This window comes from Lepisma saccharinum, chromosome 6 (assembly GCF_977018435.1).
Source record: "Lepisma saccharinum chromosome 6, izLepSacc3.1, whole genome shotgun sequence".
NCBI lineage: Eukaryota > Metazoa > Arthropoda > Insecta > Zygentoma > Lepismatidae > Lepisma > Lepisma saccharinum.
Genome location: NC_139234.1, coordinates 15,769,262 through 15,790,373, shown reverse-complemented (window position 1 = coordinate 15,790,373; position 21,112 = coordinate 15,769,262). Strand labels below are relative to the sequence as shown.

The 21,112-nt window shown below is 37.6% G+C and overlaps 1 protein-coding gene across 1 annotated transcript; it reads right to left on the bottom strand.

Annotated features, from left to right (window-relative positions):
* Window positions 1–432: 432 nt before the first annotated feature.
* LOC145988585 (uncharacterized) lies at window positions 433–19,419 on the bottom strand. The gene is made up of 5 exons (XM_083123570.1): window positions 19,051–19,419; window positions 14,069–14,289; window positions 8,580–8,745; window positions 5,735–5,870; window positions 433–1,590 (listed from the first exon to the last, which is right to left on the bottom strand). The coding sequence occupies exons 1-5, from the start codon at window positions 19,303–19,305 to the stop codon at window positions 776–778; spliced, it is 1,593 nt and encodes a 530-aa protein (XP_082979696.1). The 5' UTR covers window positions 19,306–19,419; the 3' UTR covers window positions 433–775.
* Between the last annotated feature and the right edge of the window lie 1,693 nt (window positions 19,420–21,112).

Sequence of the window (21,112 nt, the reverse complement as noted above, 5' to 3'; positions counted from 1 at the left end):
TTTTCCCAGGTTTAGCGCCATTTCAAAGCAGGCACCCAAGCACTTTTGGTAGGCGCATCTATTGCAGCTCCAAGTTAAGGTTAGCGCCGGTCAGGTGGCGATCTTTTAACTAACCCCTTCCTATTTGTTTGTCTGGGAGATCGATTTGGATCGACAAAGAAAAGGTGAACATGATATAGAATCAGTAACAATGTCTTACTCTTTGTTCCCCCACCCCCAATTTTCCACTTTCTCACATGATTTAGTGATGTTTTGAATACGGCGATGCCCAGCTTCTTATAGATTGATTTGCTTCATTTTACTTCGCTTTTTGTGCCACTTTTGGCTAATTTGTGAAGATTGGGATGAGTGATGGTTTCATCATGAAATTGATGAATGAACTCACAAACACCCATGCCCATGCCAGGATTCTAACCCGGGACCCCTGGCATCATAGTGCAATGTGATAACAACTCTGCCACGGGAGCCGGCTCAGCTTCTTATAGTATGCACAAATACTAGTAGATGGTTTCCTGGCGCCTGATTTTCAGAGTTGGCACCTAGCTCTGAGGAAGATTTTTCGAGTAATGGGTATTGGACCTGGTACTCCTTGATAACAAGGTGATACTAATATCACTATGCCATTGGGAGGCTGCTTTTAATAAATCAATGATAATTGGAGGAGATCTTATTTAGACTCACACATTAGAGAGATACTGCACAATCACAGTTCCACATGGCTTACACAATTTCAATATCACAAAGGGCAATGCAACTAGAAAAAAATAATAAATACTCACCCTGTAATATTATTCAGGACTGTTTCTGCTGTCAGGTCAGGATCATTGGTAACAACCAAGTAATCTACCAACGTGTGCATGGTATTGATCAACATGGCCCCATCCATGTAAAAATCTATATTGCAACCTTTGAGAAGAATTAATAACAAACAATGTATCCTCTCATTCTTGACTTTCTCAGTGTCTACCAAGAAGCTCAGTCGTGGTTCCTGATCCATTGTAGGGCACTCCGACATGCTGTCAACAGAGCAACAGTTGGAGTTCTCTCTGAGGTCGAACATGTGCCTTGATTTCTTGGTGGAAACTCCACCTGGCAATGAACTGGGCCGTCTTCTCGTCCCCAATCTCATTCCGGTAGATTTCGTGGTTCCGGCCACAATGCCATGAGTCTTAATATCCCAAGACCATTGGGAAAAAGAAAAGGGGCTGAACAATTGGTGGCGTTCCCTCATCAGCCTCTCAGCTTCCTCATCAGTAATGCAGTTCTCGGTGGCCCAATTCACCAATTTGGATCTCCTGCTGTTCAACTGATTTTTAACTACGTCCTGTCCGTTGGAAGCATGGTCTGCCTTGTTCCTCTCAATGCAGGACTTCAGTCGAGTGATGAGGACACGAGCAAGACCTTTCTCAAATAGGATTTTCAAGCTGGGGTACTTTAAAGAGAACAAGCGGTGTATGAGTTTACTATAAAAAATGCCTTCCTCGGCCAGAGAGTTCAAGAGAATCTGAGGTGCGCTTGTTTCTTTGATGCTCTCCCTTTTCAGAGATTTACAAGTAAAGAGAGATAAAGCTGCATGAACTGGGTCAAACCCTGAAAAAACAATACAGCAACAATAAGCTTCTTATTACAGAGCATTATCACAAGCAATAACAGTTAGGGGGGTTCAATGTATACAGCTGATAACACCTTGATCTATACCAATACGCAGACACTCTTACGGATTCCGACAGATATCAAAACTGTGGAATAGTTTAGATTCTTTTAAGTTTTGCAATATAGCTTTTTCTTGGAACAATACCAAATCAATCTACAAGTTTTATTTTAAAATATTCAATTCAAAATAAGATAATTATGTAATCATAAAATCCATTCCTACCACAATGTTGTTGACAAAATAAGGAAAATTATGCACATGGGGTATTCCATGTGAAAGTGCCTCTGAACCTCAATTTTTAAATCTAAGTCCAATGCTGTAACTTTATCCTATCTTGTAAGTGAACAATCTAAAATTGTCTTTTGGATAAAAATTCAAGTATTATCAGTCCTACTTATCGTCCTTTGGAGTTATTTAAATTATCCACATTAACATAATAAGAACACTTCTTTCTCCCGAAATCAACATTTCCAAAAGTAACGCCGAAGAAAAACTTTCACCACGACTGGACGTTTTTTCACTTCACCTACCCTCGTGGTTCGTTCCACCCTCTGCTGCCCGACACTGAATATTTCCAACCACACACGAAGGTCAATGATCATCATGGTCCCACTCCCTAGCTGCTCCCTGTGCGACACACGGCGAATTCCTTTTCCTTCGAGCTTTTGCTAAGTGCTAAACTTTAATTGCATCATAATGCTAGTTTTGAATGTAGTAAGTCTATAATTTCCTAATCTCGTTGCAAAATTGCATCTGACATTCATAATGAACTGAAAAATCTTCTACAGTGTAAGTGTCTGCTAAATGCCTTGGCTAAACGCTGCAAAATACCTTCTGAGGGAACAGCTCCCGTCCACCTGTTCCGCCAGTTCCAATAAAAGTTTCAATGCACGCAGCAGCAGGACAAGATAGCGAAAGTTGCGAGCGTAGGGTTGCGAGTATTGTATGATCGACCGGCTGAAGACGAAAGCTTTTAGTTCAGTTAACTTTGCAGAAAAGACAGCAAACCAACACCTATCCTAACTGAATTAAAAACTTAAACGAAATCGTACGCAAGGCTTCTTCAAACAATTATATTGTTGTCCTTGTTTGTTCCTGAGAAGGGAGTTTGGAACAGTTTGGGTTTTGTCACAATTTCTACAAATCTAGCGGTCATCATGGAAAAACTCAGCCATCTGTATGCAATTATTGCATTGAAGACGTTTGAATTACAAAAATACTCAACTCTATAAAAAAAGTCAACATAATCTGTAAATAAAGAGTTGAAACAGGTTTTGTTGTGCATCAACAATTTTATTTTTAACGTTTTCTTTATCTTATATCATATTTGCTTTAAAATTGTTATTGTCATATAATTTTAACGTGCTTCATGTATGTCACTTCTAACAATTTGTTTCATTTCAATAAGGGTTGAATTTTACTTGGTCTACTGTACTATATTATGACACGTATGGGAGGGGGAGGGGTAAGTGCAGGTGAACTGTACCCCTGCCTGATTTAGTGCACGCCACTGAGTATTATACATTATTCAGTTAGAAAGAAGAAGGTATTTAACATATTATTCATTTATTTTAACTTTTTGATTTACTTGTGTTTTCACAGAGCATGCAAGATTCCTAGACTCCAGAAAAGAATTTGCCAGTGTCGGTGATTAAATTTGAACAATATTATTCCAATACTGATACATAGGTATCTACTCAGCCCCAATTGGTATGTCCATTTTTACTCTTTGAATATCAGAGAAAATCTTCCAGTTATAAAATTTACCACTTTATCACAGGATTTCAATAAATTCTATATATTCATATTCAGCATAATTTTTACTATACGATCAAAATTCTTTAGTATATACTGTTAATCAATTCTTGTAAAAAAAATGCTTCTGACCAGAAAAACTAATTCTTCTTGTATTCAAATGTAGAATTTGAAGTCATTAAAGAAAAAAAATCAGAGAGTTTATAACCGTTTAAATTCATAACTGTGTGTTGCTCCTGTGACATATTGCTCAGTTAATTTTATGAGATTTTGATATATTTTGAAACACCAACTACTATTTTCTGCTTTGGTAATAATGTAACCACACAAAAAAAGAGAACAAAATAAAACATGCAGTGTTGCACATGACCAACAGCTATGCCACCTTAGAGAGAATTCCATTTTAAACACAAATCAAAGATAAATAGTTTTATTAGCGTATCTGAAATCTATATTGAAACAAAACCAAATTGTACCATTTAAAATTTAAAGAAAGTTAAAGCAGTTGTTGTACAAGGTTGTTTGATTTAAATTGTACATTTTCTTAAAATTGATTTCAATGACCTTAAAAATAGAGGAATAATTTATAGAATAATGGACATAAGTAATTTGTAGATGTTACAATTATAATCATTCAATGGTGTTTTCTAAGGAAACACATGGGCCAAATGTATATACTGAGGGTAGAATTGACGTCAATAATATTTCACTTTCTGTTTATCTTTACGGCAGACTGATAAAAATCCAAGTTTCTTCATGAACTCCAATAAGATTTTGAATTTCAATTCAGTAACACTGTGTGTTCAAAGTCTCTCCATAGAGTACCTGCTAATACCAGTGGCGGCAATGAGGGGGTGCAGTTGCTCCCCTACTTTTCGCCACTTTTGCCCCAGCACTATGCTAAACCTTATCTACAAAGGGAAATAAACTGTTTTTGCACCCCCCCCCCCCCCATTGCTCCCCCCAGTTCTGGAACCCAATCCACGCCAATTTAGTCTGATTCCCTGCATGAAATATTTTCAGTAGTTCCAAGTGAACTTTAAATTGCATATTCAATCTAAGGGGACTCCATAGTTTGCAAATATTTCTGTATGTGCCGAAAATTGTGTATCCTCGGACACATTTTCAAACCTTCAAAACATTTTCTTTTTTTCAATTTTGGCTACTTCGATGGAACAAATCAGCAAAAATTGAAAAAGAAAAAAGTACCTTTGTGAGATGGTCGTGTCCATCTACCTGCCTGTCTCCATTCAGATATCCTATTGGTATCTTAGAAAATGTCTGAGATACGAGACAAATTTTGGTGGACTGATAAACCTACAAAATAATAGTTCAACATAAAGAAACTCAATTGGTCTGCCTGTAAGATGCAAGAATTCATCGAAAATGACATGTTAACATCTCGGAAACAAGAGTAATTTGCTGTTGTGACAGGAAGGCAGTGGAATTATGTCCCTTACCGCATAGGAAAAATAACAAAATTTTACACTCATACTTTTACCACAAATATTTTTATAATTAATAAAATATAATAATGCCAGAAATACACTAATTGTTAATATTTGTTAACATACAAGGCAGAGTTCTCAAAATTATAAAGTACAAAAGAAAGAAGTTTGTTTAACACTATACCAGAAATGTTAGAATAATTATTATTGTTGTGTGCATGTATGTGTTTCAGTTATTAAAATATTGTTGTGTGCATAAAAACACTTCAGTTTCTAAAAAGAAATGAGCATGCTCTGGTTTGGACTCTTGAGAATATCTGGAGTCCAACAAGCAAGAGAGAATTGAAAATAGATTCTTGATTATTTCTCTTGTAGTCTACGGTTATTACAAGCACAAAAACACAGTTTTTCCTTGTGACGTTTCAGGAGAACACACACTCCCTTCATCAGCCATTTATCTTTAGTTTGATTCAAGATGCAGTTATAATGATGGTTACAAATCTTTAAAAAAGAATCAGTTATACAATGAATGTTGTCAATGATACATTGTTGGAATGTAGAAACTTATTTGTGAAACAAGCAGTCTGTTAATATTTACATGCATTTTTATGCTTGTTACAACCGTAGACTACAAGAGAAATAATTCTACAATGCTTCTTGATTAGTTGAGATGAAGAGAAACAGTGAACCAATAGCTGAAGACCTTTACTATTGTGCTTGTTAGTGGCTTATAAAGGAAGACCTAAAAGAAAATAAGCAGCATAGAAAAAAGTGATTAGATGCTTCAGAATGAAAGATAATTTCTGAGGATTGAGATATGAAGGCTCCTATTTGATATCTAGTAACCGCAATTCAGTGATTACGATTCCCACTATACCTGCTTTCTTTAAGATCTGCATTACTGAAGGAATCTTGCTCAGGTTAGTCATGGATACAAAAGCATCAATACACAATGAAGTGTTCTTAAGAAGAGAAACTAGATACTCAAACACCTTCCAATCATGTCCTTCAACCTGCAATGTACCAAATCAATAGAGCAAAAGAAACAGGTGCAAGTCCTCATGTTATCCTGATAACAAACAATGAAATGTCAGATTACGTTACTCACATAGTTTATGGTACACAGAGTATATATTATATTTCTTGTGTAAAAAAGATAACAAAACTTTTTTAAACTTTAAACATTGCTTGGTTCTCTCATCATTTCTCTTCAACAACTCTTGATGTCTCATTTCTGTTTTCCTTTCCACTTGTATACACATGGAGGTATGATATACTTGAATTAATGGTGGAGTGGTTAGCACAGTGCACTATGATGCCAGGGATCTGACGTTGGGTATGGGTGTTCATTGCGAGTGTCACGTCATCGATTTCATTCATCCTAAACGACACACTTAGCCAAAAGTGACAGAAAAGTAATGTAACATAATCTTATTCAATCAATCAATCTAAAAACTACGGTGGGTCCAGCCACTTTTTCAGATTTCCCGTTGTCCTGTTTTATTCCAAAGTTCAATTGGTGCAACTTCTGTGATCTAAAAGTGGATAAACATCATAGTAATGCTTCTCCCACATATTCAATATTTCGAACAATATTATATGTACTCATATGGGTGGTAAATTGTGAGTGTTTTAGGGGCATTTGTCAAAAATATAACTGGCACACAATGGTTTATACTTTGAATACAGAAACCTGTGATATTTTTATTTCTTTTTTTTAATATTATATTGAACATGTATTGATTATGCTGTGTAACAATTTTCATTGTGATAAAACCAGGAGTTCCCTATCAATCAAATACGTGAAGTGAGGTGTTTTCTTTCATCACAACATATTACTTTCTTTAAAGATTTTTCTACTTTCGGAGCAAGTTATAGTGGTATCAGTTAGTTTCTGCTAGACTGTCCATCTCCCCTCCAACAATACCTAAATCATCACAATGTTCCACAAAGTTTCTGAGATATGACATATTTTGTGTCATGTGGTGCTTTCGTTCATCCGCCCAATTTCTGAAAATCTTGGAATTTTCATAAATTTGTAACTTTCAACATATTTGTTGGACAAGTCTAATATTACAAATTTGTCATATCGGATCATGTATCTATTTGTAAAAAAAATTGGAAGAAAATCCGTGACTACGATGCAACTTTTTGTCTTTCAAATGGGTGATCTCATGGGTATTGGCCCTAAAAAAAGAATAACAGTATGTCCTAACACTTCTACAGCACATTATGAAATGTAATCTATTTATTCAATCCTTGCTAAAAGGCTATCTTCTCTCTTCTGTTCATCAGAATTATGCAGATATGAATTATTTGGCAGAGTTGGCAACTCGGGAACTCTATCCGAGAGCAAAAGCAAATTCTCCATAGCCTTTCAGTTGGCTCTAGCCATGTAAGCTTACTGTGTGAAATGTTAGAAAAGAACATTAAGTGCATGAGGGGTGGGTTACACAGGCAAACTTGCAGAGAATCTCGGGTCCATATCGAAATCTTACACCCTTGATTTCGCAGGTGATTTTTTTTTTATGAAGATTATGTGCTGCTAATTGTGATTAATAAAATTCTGGAGCATGGAAATAAGTATTTACGACTGTACAGCTGTTTGAAGTTGTGAGGTGGTTGCTGTGTTCAAATTTCCCACCGATTCCGGGCTCCACCCCTGGGATAATTAATCTACAGCCTCCTACCGCTACCGCGGCCCCGCCTTTTATAGAGTCCCCTTTGAAGGTATTTAGAAACTGGCTGGAGCCACCTGCCCTCATTAATATTTTGCCTATTTTCCCACTAACACATTTAGGTACCAAAGAAATAAGGCTTAAATTAAACCTCAAAAAGGTAACTTACCTCTTTATCCCAAGTGCAGGCTGAATTGCAGGTCGAAGCTCATTTGAAAGTCCAAAACACAAGTATGTCATACGTCAAAAGTTTATTTGTTGTCCTTTTCCACAGAATACTACCCTCCCCTTTCTGTACCATCATAGAAATAAGAAGTTGCAAATAATCCCATCCCACAAGTAATTCAAAAAATACAACCCTCCCCTTTTCTGGCCCGCAGTTGCGAAGAGAAACGTGCACGATGTTCCACAAGATAACGTATTTACACACACACTGAGGATACCGTTGAACAATATGTTGAATGATATTCCTCATCGCAGCTCGTCGCTGGTTTTCATGCCTGTCAAACCACATAAACTCAGCTTGTGAGACATGAATCCATTATGGAAGCCCTGAAAAGCCGCATAGACGCTACGTACGTAAAGAACTTCAATATAAAAAAAACGTAAGTTTCGTAGCCGTAGATGTAAACAAAAATACCTTCTGCACTATTTAGAAACACCCTTTGTTACTAGAAACTTATTTATATGATGAAAATATTTGAAATGTTTGCGAAATCGAGAGTAAAAGTCGTATAGAAACTTATTTATTTGACGAAAATATTTGAAATGCTTGCGAAATCGAGGGTGTAAGATTTCGGCATGGAGCCAGAATCTCTTTTCTCCCCTTTGAGAGGAACAAGTGCAGTCAAACAAAAACAATCACTGGGAAGGGGATTTGTGGCTACAGATTATCTACTTTCAGAGCGTGCAGAAAACAGCAAATACATAAAAATATTATACTATTATGACATTAGTTTTGCATACGCATTGCACCAATAACCCAGTAAAATAAAAAAATCTGAGAAAGAATAAGTAATATAATGCAAGTAGAACATAGCTCACCTGTTCTGCATCTCTCTCAGTGAGGTTGTCCGTTAGCTTGGCAATGGCCTTCACAACTGCCTCTATGAAAGATTCATTGTCATCTGTACCAAGCAACCCAAATACATCATGCAGTACGCCTTCAGCCAAAATCTCCTCAATGTGAGGTTGCGTGTCTGCCATAAACCTGTAATATATTTTGTGAAAACAGCAAGAAATTAAAATAGAGAAATATTTTTATCTTAAAGTAAAATGGCCTATGTAAAACTTGTACTCATCATTTTACTTGACTGTAGGTCATTCAATGAATTTCTCACATGCATGTGTATCAAAATTTGTCACAATCAAACAAACAATCCTGACATGAGCACTATTACAGTATATAGGTTCTGTTTCTGTTCACGTATACATTTTTAGATTTTAGAAACAAATTTAGTTTTTGCATTTTGTTACATTTTTGTCTTGTTATTGTGCAATGTGCCAGTGTAGGACAACTCAGACTTGGTTGAGCAATTGCCCGTAAAGCTTCTTGCACTGTGTGTTGTGTTGAAGTGTTTCTGGGAATGGTTTTCGGCAATTCAAATGCTTAAGGATTTCTGTTTCAATTATTCAATTGGGGAGAGCCGACATGCACTGGACCGATAACAGCCAGTGAGCACAAGTTTCCATCCTGCAAACTTCCACTCGAAGAATGGCTATACTGCATCCCCAATTGGAGAACTTGACCAAAATTGTTCCAAAGGCAGAGAGGAACTTGACACAATTTTCATTGCAAGAGGCTAATTCAAAAACTCCTTTGGTGCTAGATTGATGAACCAGGTACAGAGAAGCAGTGTGTGCAGCGTCAAAGTGGACAAGTGCCAGATGGACATGAAGAGGTCAAGAAACCACAGGTATGTGATTTAATCCTCATATGGGAACAATAGGAACAAAGGAGAATGTCAAATCAGATGATTTGTGACAAACTTTAAAGTGCGAACAAGAAAAACGTAGCTCTGTCATTTCTATGTTAGCTGGGGTGGGGGACTGTATAATTTATGCTTTGCATTCATTTAAGCCCACGTTTGTCGCTTACCCCCTCTCGGCCCCTTTTTGGCTACGAACAATATGACTGTGTTAACTCTGGACATTCACTGAATAGGGACAATGTTGAAGTATATGTGTAACCGATCTTGACGCACCCCTTATAAAAGTTGACCCGCCCTCGCTGGGGGAAAAAAGGGCGGCAAGAGAAGTTAACGTCTTTTCTAGTGAACGGTTGATGTGCGTTGCGGAGAAGACAATCCGAGTCAAGCATTGATATGGTTAGGATCCGTGTTACGTTGGTTATTGGTTTCGCGGGCCGTGAAAAACTGTAAGTGAACTAACGGCCATGATCTCTGCCGGAAAGAGAGGGAAAGAGAGATAGTGTCTAAAGAATAAACTGTGAGTGAACTATCGGCTTGTGCAGTATCTCTACCAGAACATGAGAAAAAGTTACTAAAGAAGAGAGGCTACATTTTTATTATGGCCCAATGATAGGAGGATTAGAAGAGTGAAGACATCCTATTCGATATCAGCAAGATTTGTGCTTTCCCCTAAGTGTTCATCATTAGTGTTTTTCAAGTGAATTGAATACCTAAGTAGTTACATCGAAGACCTACATAAGTACTCAGTGAAGTAACCACTAAGTTTGGTATTCCGGATTCATTTGTAAACCACAGAAGTCATGTGTCTGGGCCTTTAATAAATATTAATACAGTATTTTTTGTGTATAAATACTTACCTAAATATAAAAATTCACTGCTGATCTTCTTTTGTGTTATTGACGTTGTTCGACGGCAGAATAAAAATTGCAACAGAAAAAGCAAAGAGAGAAAAAAACGTTATATATGTTTTGGAAATATCGAGAGACCATAAACTTGAGGCTAACTAAAAAGAGAGGGCCATCTATCATATTATGTCATTAAAAGGAGAAGCAATTTCTGATTGTTATGTGGTCTGGGCCAATCAATTACTCACTGACACAAACTCTTGCCATGAAGAAAGCATCAAAGCCATAAAATGCTTCCTTACATAATCTTGTCCCCCACCCCCTTTCCCTTACAACCTCACTCACATTACACACACATTTCCAGTTGAAAATTGACAAATCTGATATCAACAAAACCTATTGTCAAACTAAAATTGCCTATTGCGTGTCTCAATTTATAGCAACGAACAGTCTGGACATGAGCAAGCACTGTTAGTGTTCATAGATTTGCTTCTGTTCATGTAGTGTTTCATTGTTTTATATGTTCACACTTTTTATTGTCTTTACTTATAATTATTATGAAAATTGAAAACTGAAGACTCTGTGAATATATTTTTTACCCTTGCAACTACGTAGCATGAAATGCAGTTGTCAGGTTAGAGGTCTTCAGTTCGACACCAATGGTCATGTTACATCTTTGTTAGGTTTAACCAGAGGCGATTCCTCCATGTAGGAAGTGAGGAACTTCCTACAGTTCATTTATACTTATTTCCAGTTCTCTATTTTTTTAAGAGTTCAATGAGCGTTGTAAAATTATGAGCATAATGAAGGTTCGCTACTCAACTGTCAAAGAGTCAATATGCTATCACTCGCTCGCTCTGATCTGCTGCCCAGATCATCTTTGCCTGCAACTGAGCAGCTGAGGAAGCATTCTCGTCATCCTACAGGCAGATGGGTGAGGGGCAGTGCAAGGGTGGGATGGGAGTTATAAGGTCTGCGAGGAACCTCTCGTGGCTTCCTAAATCAATGGTGCCAACCCTAGCATAATAGTTCTAAACCTAGCAAAATTTGAACTTGGTTCGCACCTGACACTCTGTTTGGCACAATGGTAGAATCCAGCATCATCTCGAAAACGGACATCCCTGGGAAACAGAAATATTGATTCTAATGAAGATATTTTGAGGAAATATTTTTACTTTTTTTTATAAATCTCCAGATCTTCTTTGTACTTTTCTAGCGGACTTGTTTCAAACAAAAGGAAGTATGCCGACCAAGGGACAAGCTTTTACAGGCCATGGTACATCCTCTTATTTTAATATTTTATTTTTCCTCTCCAATTTAACAAGTGAGGAACATTTTATGAAAGGAAATTGTTAGAAAGTAGGGAGTCACAAATAAAAACAAATGGACGCTGTTACTAGTCGTGGAATTTTCTTCAACTTTTCTCAAGCACTACACTGAACCCATTATATTAAAGAGTCGAAATTCCTAATATTGCTTAACTAATCAATAACGCAGTTCACAACTCCAAAATACCTGTATAAATTGAACTTAACCTCTTAACTGGGTATGACGTAATACTCCGTTCTGGCTCTAGTGATTTATAATGGGCATGACGGGATACTACGTTCTCATGTTCTTACTGCTGATATCTGTTGTGTATGACGAGATACTTCGTCAAATTACTTTCTTCTTTGTTTCACCAGATGTCTCTGACTTCCAGACTGTTGTAACCGTTAGAGTTAGCGGGAAGCAACGAACACAGCCCGACGTTCAGTTCTATCGCGTATGCAATAATGGCTCAGGCAAATCGGAAGCGACGGCGTGTTTTTCCTGCCGAGGAAATCCGAGATATATTGTAGTTGTAAATCTCGCATATTGTAAAAAGTACAACAAGGACCAATAAAAGAATAAACAATACCTAAATGGTATGCCATGGAGCACAGAAATATTAACTAAAACATTGGTTTACGAAATTCATCAATGTATCAACAAAAATTCCCAGGGCAGATTGGGCTTTCGACGAGGAAATTTCCCAGTTAAGAGGTTAAAACTATTACAACCATCAGAAAATTATAATTTAAAATAATTGTATAATAATAATACGAGTAATAGACACAACCACAAGTTTATTGTATTTAGTGTAATTTAAAAGTTGAAAGAGTACCTTCTTTTCTGATCAGAAGGTTTGAATTGACAAAACTGTACTCATTCCACACACGACAGACAGGGAGAGCCTTCGAAAATTTTCCTTGGTCTGTTTATCATAACTTTCTACACCCAAAATAATCCACTAGTCGCCACAGGGTTTAACAATGCTAGAATTTTCAACTTTTTTTTTTCTATGTGTGTGTGCAGATACAAGGATATTTTGTTTAGAAAAGTGGCAAAACTGCTCTCAGATACAAGGAATTTAAAGAACGCTGGTCACACTTTGGGGCTTCATTTAAATAAAGAAAAGTCTTCATCTAAGGTGTATGGTTGGTCATTGGCCCCACAGTCAGAAATTGTGCCAAACTCTATGACTTATCAAGGTTTCCCAGGCCAGTAGGAACTGGGTGAATACCAGAGCCACTTCAACAGGTTGTTACCCTGCCCCCGAGTCAGGGCAACAGTGTTTTTTTTAATTTATTGCAATATTTATTAATATGTTAATTAATTGGGTAATCAAGTGTATAAACATATATATGTGTGATTAGTGTAAATCAATTTATTATGCAATTTTAGGTCCGTATTATTCCATGTATAGATACCATGTAGCTCTCTGTTCTTGCTTCGTGTTTCGAACGTTCAAAAGAAAGGCGGGCTTAAAAATTTTGAAAGAAGGGCCGTTGGCAACAGACGCCAACCAAACATATATAAACTCCCAGATGAGAGTAGGGGAGGTCGGCTGTTGGAACTGAGACTTGGAAGGGAGAGGCTGTTTTCGCTTCGGTTAGCTAGGACCGGAGGACAGGTCTCCCGAAACGGATGCTGTAAGAGATTGGATTGCCGGGCAAGCTAGTGCCTTGGTATCCAGTTTACAGGTAAAAAGGTAGTTTGTACTGGATGTTATTTTGAAGTAATTACGGTGCGCCGGGCAGCCTAGTGCCTTGTCACCGTGGAGTGTTGAAGAATGTACACGTCGGGCGACCTCGCGCCTGTTAAGACGTTTCTTGGAGTAACGCGAGTCTACCTTGTGACAAGCGTACTTCAGATGTAATTCATGAAATGTAAAGCATCCAGGTACAAACAATAGAGATTCCAACATCAAAAATTAGAGTTTTGGCCCGATAATTAGAGAAACGAACGTTCGGATACGAGTTGTATATACTTCAAATTTTACGTTAATTAAACTATAGAAAATATCCAAAATTTCTGTTTTTAATTTCACAGATGCTGGACAAGGTAATTTTTCCCCCTATAGCAATAAGGTTTCGCAAAGGTTATCCGTTGTCTCTTGTAGTTAATTATATAATTATGTTGACTTGTAGCAACCCACGTGCATTGTCGTAGAAAGAAAGATACCCCTAGACAAATCTGAGCCGAGTATGAAGTGCACAGAACCTCGAGTGCGGAGGTAAAGTGTGGGGGACCAGGCTAGTAACAAGGTGGAAAAAATCCAAGTTCTCCCCCTGCTGGGGATTGAATCTGGGTCTCTCGCATGGTAGTCAGATGCCCTAATGACCAAGCAACCATGGCTATAACAAAGTCTCAACTTTTCAGTAGTGAATCCACATTCTTGGTCGTAACATGTATTCATAAAGCTCATAAACATGCTGTGGAAAAAAAAACTTACCCTATAGCTCTGACAACCAACTTCTTTGTCTCTCCAGTGGTGTCTGATGTCCTTAAAGCTGATATGAGTACAGGAATGACACTCTTTCTGTGGAACATGTCTATATACTCTTCATCCTTGAACAAGTTCCCCATGAGGTAGACTACTTGGTTCATGATATTATCCTTTTTAATTTTCTTCAAAATCTGTATTAGAGGATCTATCCCACCACACTTTTTGAACTGGAAAAAAAATGGACCAAATTTACAATACCGGAAGTTTCTCCAATTTGTTTGAAATTCAGCATACTCACTAATTTTGGCCTTCTAATCAGGAATCTGCAGTTAAAATTTGGCGCTCATGTGTAGAAATTTGAAAATAAGCTATATTGAGTGGTCCGCGATCGGCACAATTGCTCATTATTTACCGGAAAATTTGTTTCAAATACTTAAAAAACGATACATACACCCCTGATATTGAAAAACTAAATATGCTGACCAAGGCAGTAATTTATTTTATTAAAAACATAAACTAACGTAACGTTTCAACCTTCTAGCAAGGTCTTCTTCAGACTCTGTATCAAGTACAAAAGTAACCAGATACAACAAGAAGGGTAATATATATACACAAACATTACTCCCTCCAGACTATTTAGAAAGTTGTTTGGAACTTTCTAGCAGATGACTTTCACTTTCCAACTTTACTTTCACCTAAAAGGCTAAACACAATTACTTCCATATAGAATGTGGTTGGACTTTTTAATCTCACGCTCTTTTCCCTTCATTTTTCTTCCTTCTCCTCTCCTCTTTTTCTCTTGTCCTTTCCACTCTTTCCAACATCTTCTTCCATTCTTTGTTTAACTTCAGTCCCCCATTCCAGTTCATTGTGTCTTCTTCGCCTTTCTTCTCTATTTCCTTGGCTTCCTTCCATTTTCTCACTAGCATTCTCTTCTCCCTTCCTATTTGCTTAGCCTCATCCCACTCTATGTCATGTCCTGTTTCTCTCGTGTGTTTAAATATTGCATTTCTCTCTCTCTTAAGTCGTACATCATCCCTATGTTGTTTCAACCTGTCTTTCAGCCTTTTTTTCGTTTCTCCTATGTACACACTCTGACATTCTTTACATTTTACTTCGTAGATAATCCCTTCTTCTTCCTCTTCTCTGTTTTCCTTTTTCTTGTTAGCATTCCTCGCTATTCCTAAGATGCTTCTCCCTCCCTTCCTGTAAGTTTTAATTCCTGCTTTCCTAAGTACTTTGCATATCTTTTCTGTGGTCTTCCCCATACTCCTTATTCCAAACCTTCTCTCCTCTTTTTCTTTCTCTGCCAATTCTCCCCTGCCCGTTTTCTTACTTCTTCTGTTTATGTCCAGTCTATCCTGCTTCTCATAGCCATTCTTTTCCAGCTGTTTCCATAGGCTATTTATTTTGCCTTCTTTTTCACATTCTTTCATGCATATTTTCTTGATTCTGTCCTCCATATTCTTTATAAAATTTATTTTTGTCACCTCACTTACATCACTTCTTTTGTGGCAGAATACCCCTGCTGCACACTTCTTCTGATGCCAAGCGGTTTCAATTTCTTGTCCTCTTTTCCTTTTCATCAATATATCTAGATAGCTTAACTTGTCTTCTTCTTCTATTTCAAGTTCCAATAATATCCCTCTTTCTTCATCTTGAATTTCTTTGGCAAAAATGTCAAGCTGCCTCTTCGTTCCCTTCCATATGCCAAAACCTTGCTAGAAGGTTGAAACGTTACGTTAGTTTATGTTTTTAATAAAATAAATTACTGCCTTGGTCAGCATATTTAGTTTTTCATAATCATGGAAACAAGGCTTAATGGAGTTATAACCCTGATATTGCTACGACCCCAAATTTTAACTATGCTTGCCTAACCTAACCTTACCGTGAATGATTCTTGGGGCTATCCATCAATGGTGTGTACACCTGTGCATGGTCTTACAACCTCAAATTTTAACTATGTTTGCCTAACCTAACCTTACCGGAATGATCAGTAGGGCTATCCGTCAATGGTTTTCCAGTAATTGCGACAAGGAACCGATAAAAAATCTTATTTTCATAGCACTTTCACGGTCAACATTGCTCACTGAAGATGCCATTTTCGTATCCAGCAATTTTACGATCGATGCACTGTTGCTAAACTTACCTCTAATTAAATCAGTTCACATTCCACATCCTCTTCTACATCGTGATTGTCACTTTCATGGGATCATTTTGTGCAAAACACCGAAATTCATAAGTTTCTTAATTAGCCCATGGCCATCCTCCTCCACACTGCACCTAACGATCTGTCCAACATGCACAACTTTTTTACTGCTCCCTTCCGCCATTCTAACACGATCAGTGCTCTCCAAGTATGAAATCAACACTGTGGCAATGCTGTAGACACGGTAACTGATTGCGAACGTCAATTGTCCATATCAACAAATATGGTTTCTATACTTCTATACAGAGAATGATTGCGAGAATTGAAGCTGTTTTCTTGCAATTTCTACACGTGAGCGCCAAATTTTAACTGCACATTCATGATTAGGAGGCCAAAATTAGTAAGTATACCGAATATCAAACAAATCGAAAATACTTCCAGTATTGTAAATATATACCAAAAAAATAATAATAAAACATCAGGTACTTATCCGATAAGGCCCGAACACCTCTCACTTGTTTATTTCGATCATTTTAGCATTGATACTTACCTATTCTGCGTTGCGGAAGATTCTTTAGCGTGAAGTTATGACTTCTTCCATAAAATAGTGTCAACTTTTCATATTACAACTCATCATTTGTCTTCCTTGTTATGCTTGGGTAACAGACAATATGGCGTGCACTCGTCATGGATCATCGCACGACGTGCTTGTGTTTTGTCGATTTGGAGTGGGTATGCAGTGTTTCAACCTTCTTAACCGAAAAATACCTACTTTCGTGTTCATTATGTCATCACAAACCATTGACAGATAGCCCCAAAAACCATTCACAGTAGCCCCAAAAACCATCCACGATAACCCCACGAACCATTGACGGATAGATAGCCCCACGGACCATTTCTGGCAATGTTAGGTTATGTTGGGTTAGGTAAGCATAGTTAAAAAAAAATTCTTCTAAAAACAACAACGGCCTAATGTTACAGAAGATGCAAGTTCCTTACGTAACAAGTGATTATTTCTTGTTCTGCAGCATTCTATGGTGAAGTTTGCAGTTTCCGCAAAAGAAAATACCTCCAAGAACTTCGACAATGCTACAGAAACTGATTTCAGTAAGTAGTTTCTCCTGTAAATTTGAAGAAATCTGTTTGGGCGATATCGGATAGTTACCAAACATTACAATCCAGAGCCTTACATTTGTACTGTAGGGTTAGGTGGGAGAACAGCATATACTGAACCTCGGCCATTGAATAAATATATTATTATAGTTTTATGTGGTCCCTATAAAATACATGGTATTTTATATGTCTGTTATATCGGAGACACATTTCTAACACATATTTTCAGTTTCAAATGGTTTGTACTTACCAATTCTGTATTGCGGAACCTATTTCAAGGTGCCATTATTCTTTTTACACGAAAATAACTTCCATTTTTCACATTACGAGTAATTCTTTTGGGTCCTTTCTTCCGTTGCGGAACATAGGATATTTCGCGCACAGCTATGGATCATCACGAGTCATGCTTGTGTTTTGTCGATTTGGAGTGGGCATGCAGTGTTGCAACCTTCTTAACCGAAAAATACCTACTTTCTTGTTCAGTATGTAACCACAAACCATTGGGTGGCCGCGGTGGCTCAGTCGGTAACGCGTCTGACTACCATGCTCAAGGTCCCGGGTTCGATCCCCGGCCGGTTCAAATCCGGGAACTTTTCTAACGGTGAAAGCGGCCCCGGCGCCCACCCAGCGTCGAATAACATGGGTACCTGGGGGAAACCCTGGGGGGTAAAGGCAGTCAGGGGCGTGATGCTGATCACATCACCCCCACTCACGACCGGATCAAGAAAGTGTGGGGCGTTACCCCCACACCCCCTATACGCCTTCATGGCGTGGTGCTATGCACAGGGGAACACTTTACCTTTTTACCTTTACCACAAACCATTGACGGATAGCTCCAAAAACCATTCCCGATAGCCCCAAAAACCATTCACGTTAGCCCCACGAACCATTTCCGGCAAGGTTAGGTTAGGTAAGCATAGTTAAAAAAATAAAAAAAATTCTGGTAAAAAAAGGCACGTTTGGAAACACTTCTTCCTCTCGCGAGACCGCGTGACTTTCGACACTTGCGCCATCTGCAGGTTCATAATGGAAACAACGGCATAATGTTGTCGCTTAGCACAAAAGGCTACTTTATTACATCAAAAGTGCTTATTTTCTGTTGTGCAGCATTCCATAGTGACAAAATACCTCCACGAAGTTTGATAAATGCAACTGAAACTCATTTCCATAAGTAGTTTCTCCTGTAAATTTGAAGAAAAGTGTCTCCGATATAACAGACATTTACCAAATACATTTGTTCACATACTACCAATAAAATACTTTCTACTTTATATTTACCTTCTTTTTTCTAGGAAACAAATACCTGAATTATAAAGTTTGCATTGTGGATTATTTCATTCACCGAGAATTAAGTGTCAAATAAAATAAAATAAAAACTAATGCAAAGATCTTGTTTTTCTTACTAAACACCGCTCAAACACTAAACAAAAAAAACACCAATCACATACAAATACACGTTTCCAGATACAAGATTTTCATAAAAAACTACTACTGAACACTCACCGTAGGATACCCTACGAAAATGTGACATTCACGAGTACTGGTAGGTACATTTGCTGAGAAAATGGAGTGATTCCTTCAAGATAATTAATTCTTTGCATGTAGGCCTACCTCAGCAGCCCCTCCCCTTCCTAAACAAAAAAAAAATAGGAATAATCCATTTCCAATTTAATCACGAATAGTAGATCTAAATCGTTCAAAAAAGATATTTAAAAAAATGGCTTACCTGAACTCTTCCTTCTTGTGTTACACAGCAGTCGCCCAAACAGCTAAGCGTAATACATGCAATCTCTTCATTCTGATTCTGCAGAAGCATTACAAGGTGCCCAATTCCACCCCCTTCAATAAATGCCTTCGTTCCAGCTGGTGACATAAGCAATTTCGTTCGAACTTCTACAAGCGTTTCGTACATGATAGAACTTGGCGACTTCAGATTTGTCAACGCAGTCTCCAACTGACGCGATTTCTCTCGTGACAGCATAACTTCAACATTTACACACCAATAATTAAGAACAGAGATAAATATACAGGCGATGAAATCACTAAAAACAAAATAAAGTAATAACTCGCTGCAGATCCTTTAACACACGTAAAATTGTTGACTCTCACATGTGCAGACGCTCATGATCCTCAGATGTTTGTCTCACCCTCTTCTTCTTCTTCTTCATGACCCTTACCGCCGGGTATATGGCAGTTTTGGTCAAAGATCTGGGATGTAGAACACTGGTGAGTAGAGTTACCCGAATTTCAATATTGAATACCACTCTGTCGGGCAAAACTATATAATATCCACATTGTACGTACGAGGAGAAGGAGACGATAATAGGGAGGGTATGGATACAGGAAATGGTACAGTCATGTTCAAAAAATCTGTCGCATGGATTTTTTCTAAGTCCAACGTCTTACGAAATTATGTTGGTAGCTCTGAAACAAGGAAGTGTTGTGAAATATACGATCCTCCAATCAGAGTGAAGTTCGATTCTGAGGAGCAGGAGGCGTGACTCACGGTCTTGTCAACAGGAACTTCAACCAATGCAGCATTTCCAAATATGAGATAACGTCCCCATTGGTTAAATATTGTTTCAATAATGCGAATCGGCAGAAAGATTGCGCAAAAGTTTACTTTGTCGTTTTAATTGCCTTTAATCGTTTCAAATTAGTATTAAATTGTCCCAATTATAGTTCACGAGCTTAATATAATGTATTCATGTATGTGTTTGACAATCATATATCACTCATTAGAACAATTTTCACATTGTTTTCACTACGTGAGATGACATTCCATTTACATTTACGATAAAATAGCGGTTTGGGTGTAATAACAGTTTTCATTAATTAATTTAGAGATGCATTTTTATTTGTTGAGTTAATGATTAGGTTAATTCGTTATTTCTCGCGAAAAGAGGGAACCACAGCTGAAAGAAAATACACAACTTGTATTATTGAGGTCAAGAGTTCGTTTTAACATCACTTTTTGCACACATAGGCTAATCACGACTCGGGATACATTTAAATTGGAATCTGAAACATTATGCGACCTGACTGGAACTCGGAAAAGGACACACTGATTACAAGACGTCGATACATTGCCACTTGGTCTGGCGAACGCCAATAATAATGAGGGGTTGTGGGAGTGGGAGAGGGGTGACGGAAAGTAGAAAATAAATAGTATTTTTGGGGGTATTTAATGTTATATTTATACACATACAAACCTAGGAAAATATTTATTTTGATACATGTGTGGGGGGGAGGGTGGGGAAGGGGGAAAAGAGAGGGACAGAAAGATATTGGGAGAGATGGGACGAAGAGGTGATTGTGGAAAATGTTTTATTTTACGTTCAGTAATAAAAACAATCAAATTATCTTATAAATACCATATTTAATGTAAATTTGTTTTAAAAATGGGGGCGGGGAGCTGTTTGTTTTACGTTCAGTGCAGGATAACAAGTGGAGACACATAGTGGTTCGTATCTCACTTTAAACTGTAGGTTTAGCCTATCTGTGTATAACGTGGATTTAGAATTCAGTAGAAAATAACGTCGATCTAGTATTTTGGATTTTAGATGCGTCGAGACCACTAAAATTTCCAATTCTTATAATAAGAAAACTGTCCTCATATTACCATTTTGAAAGAGAGAGAGTTAATTGTATAATCTTTCGTTGTTAGTTTCAAAGAAGACTAATTCAAATAGTAACAATGGGAACGAATAAAGCTTACGAAAAGTTTTTGCCACCGTGCGGATTTGAACCTACGACCATTAGAGTGACAACCCAGTGCGATAACCACT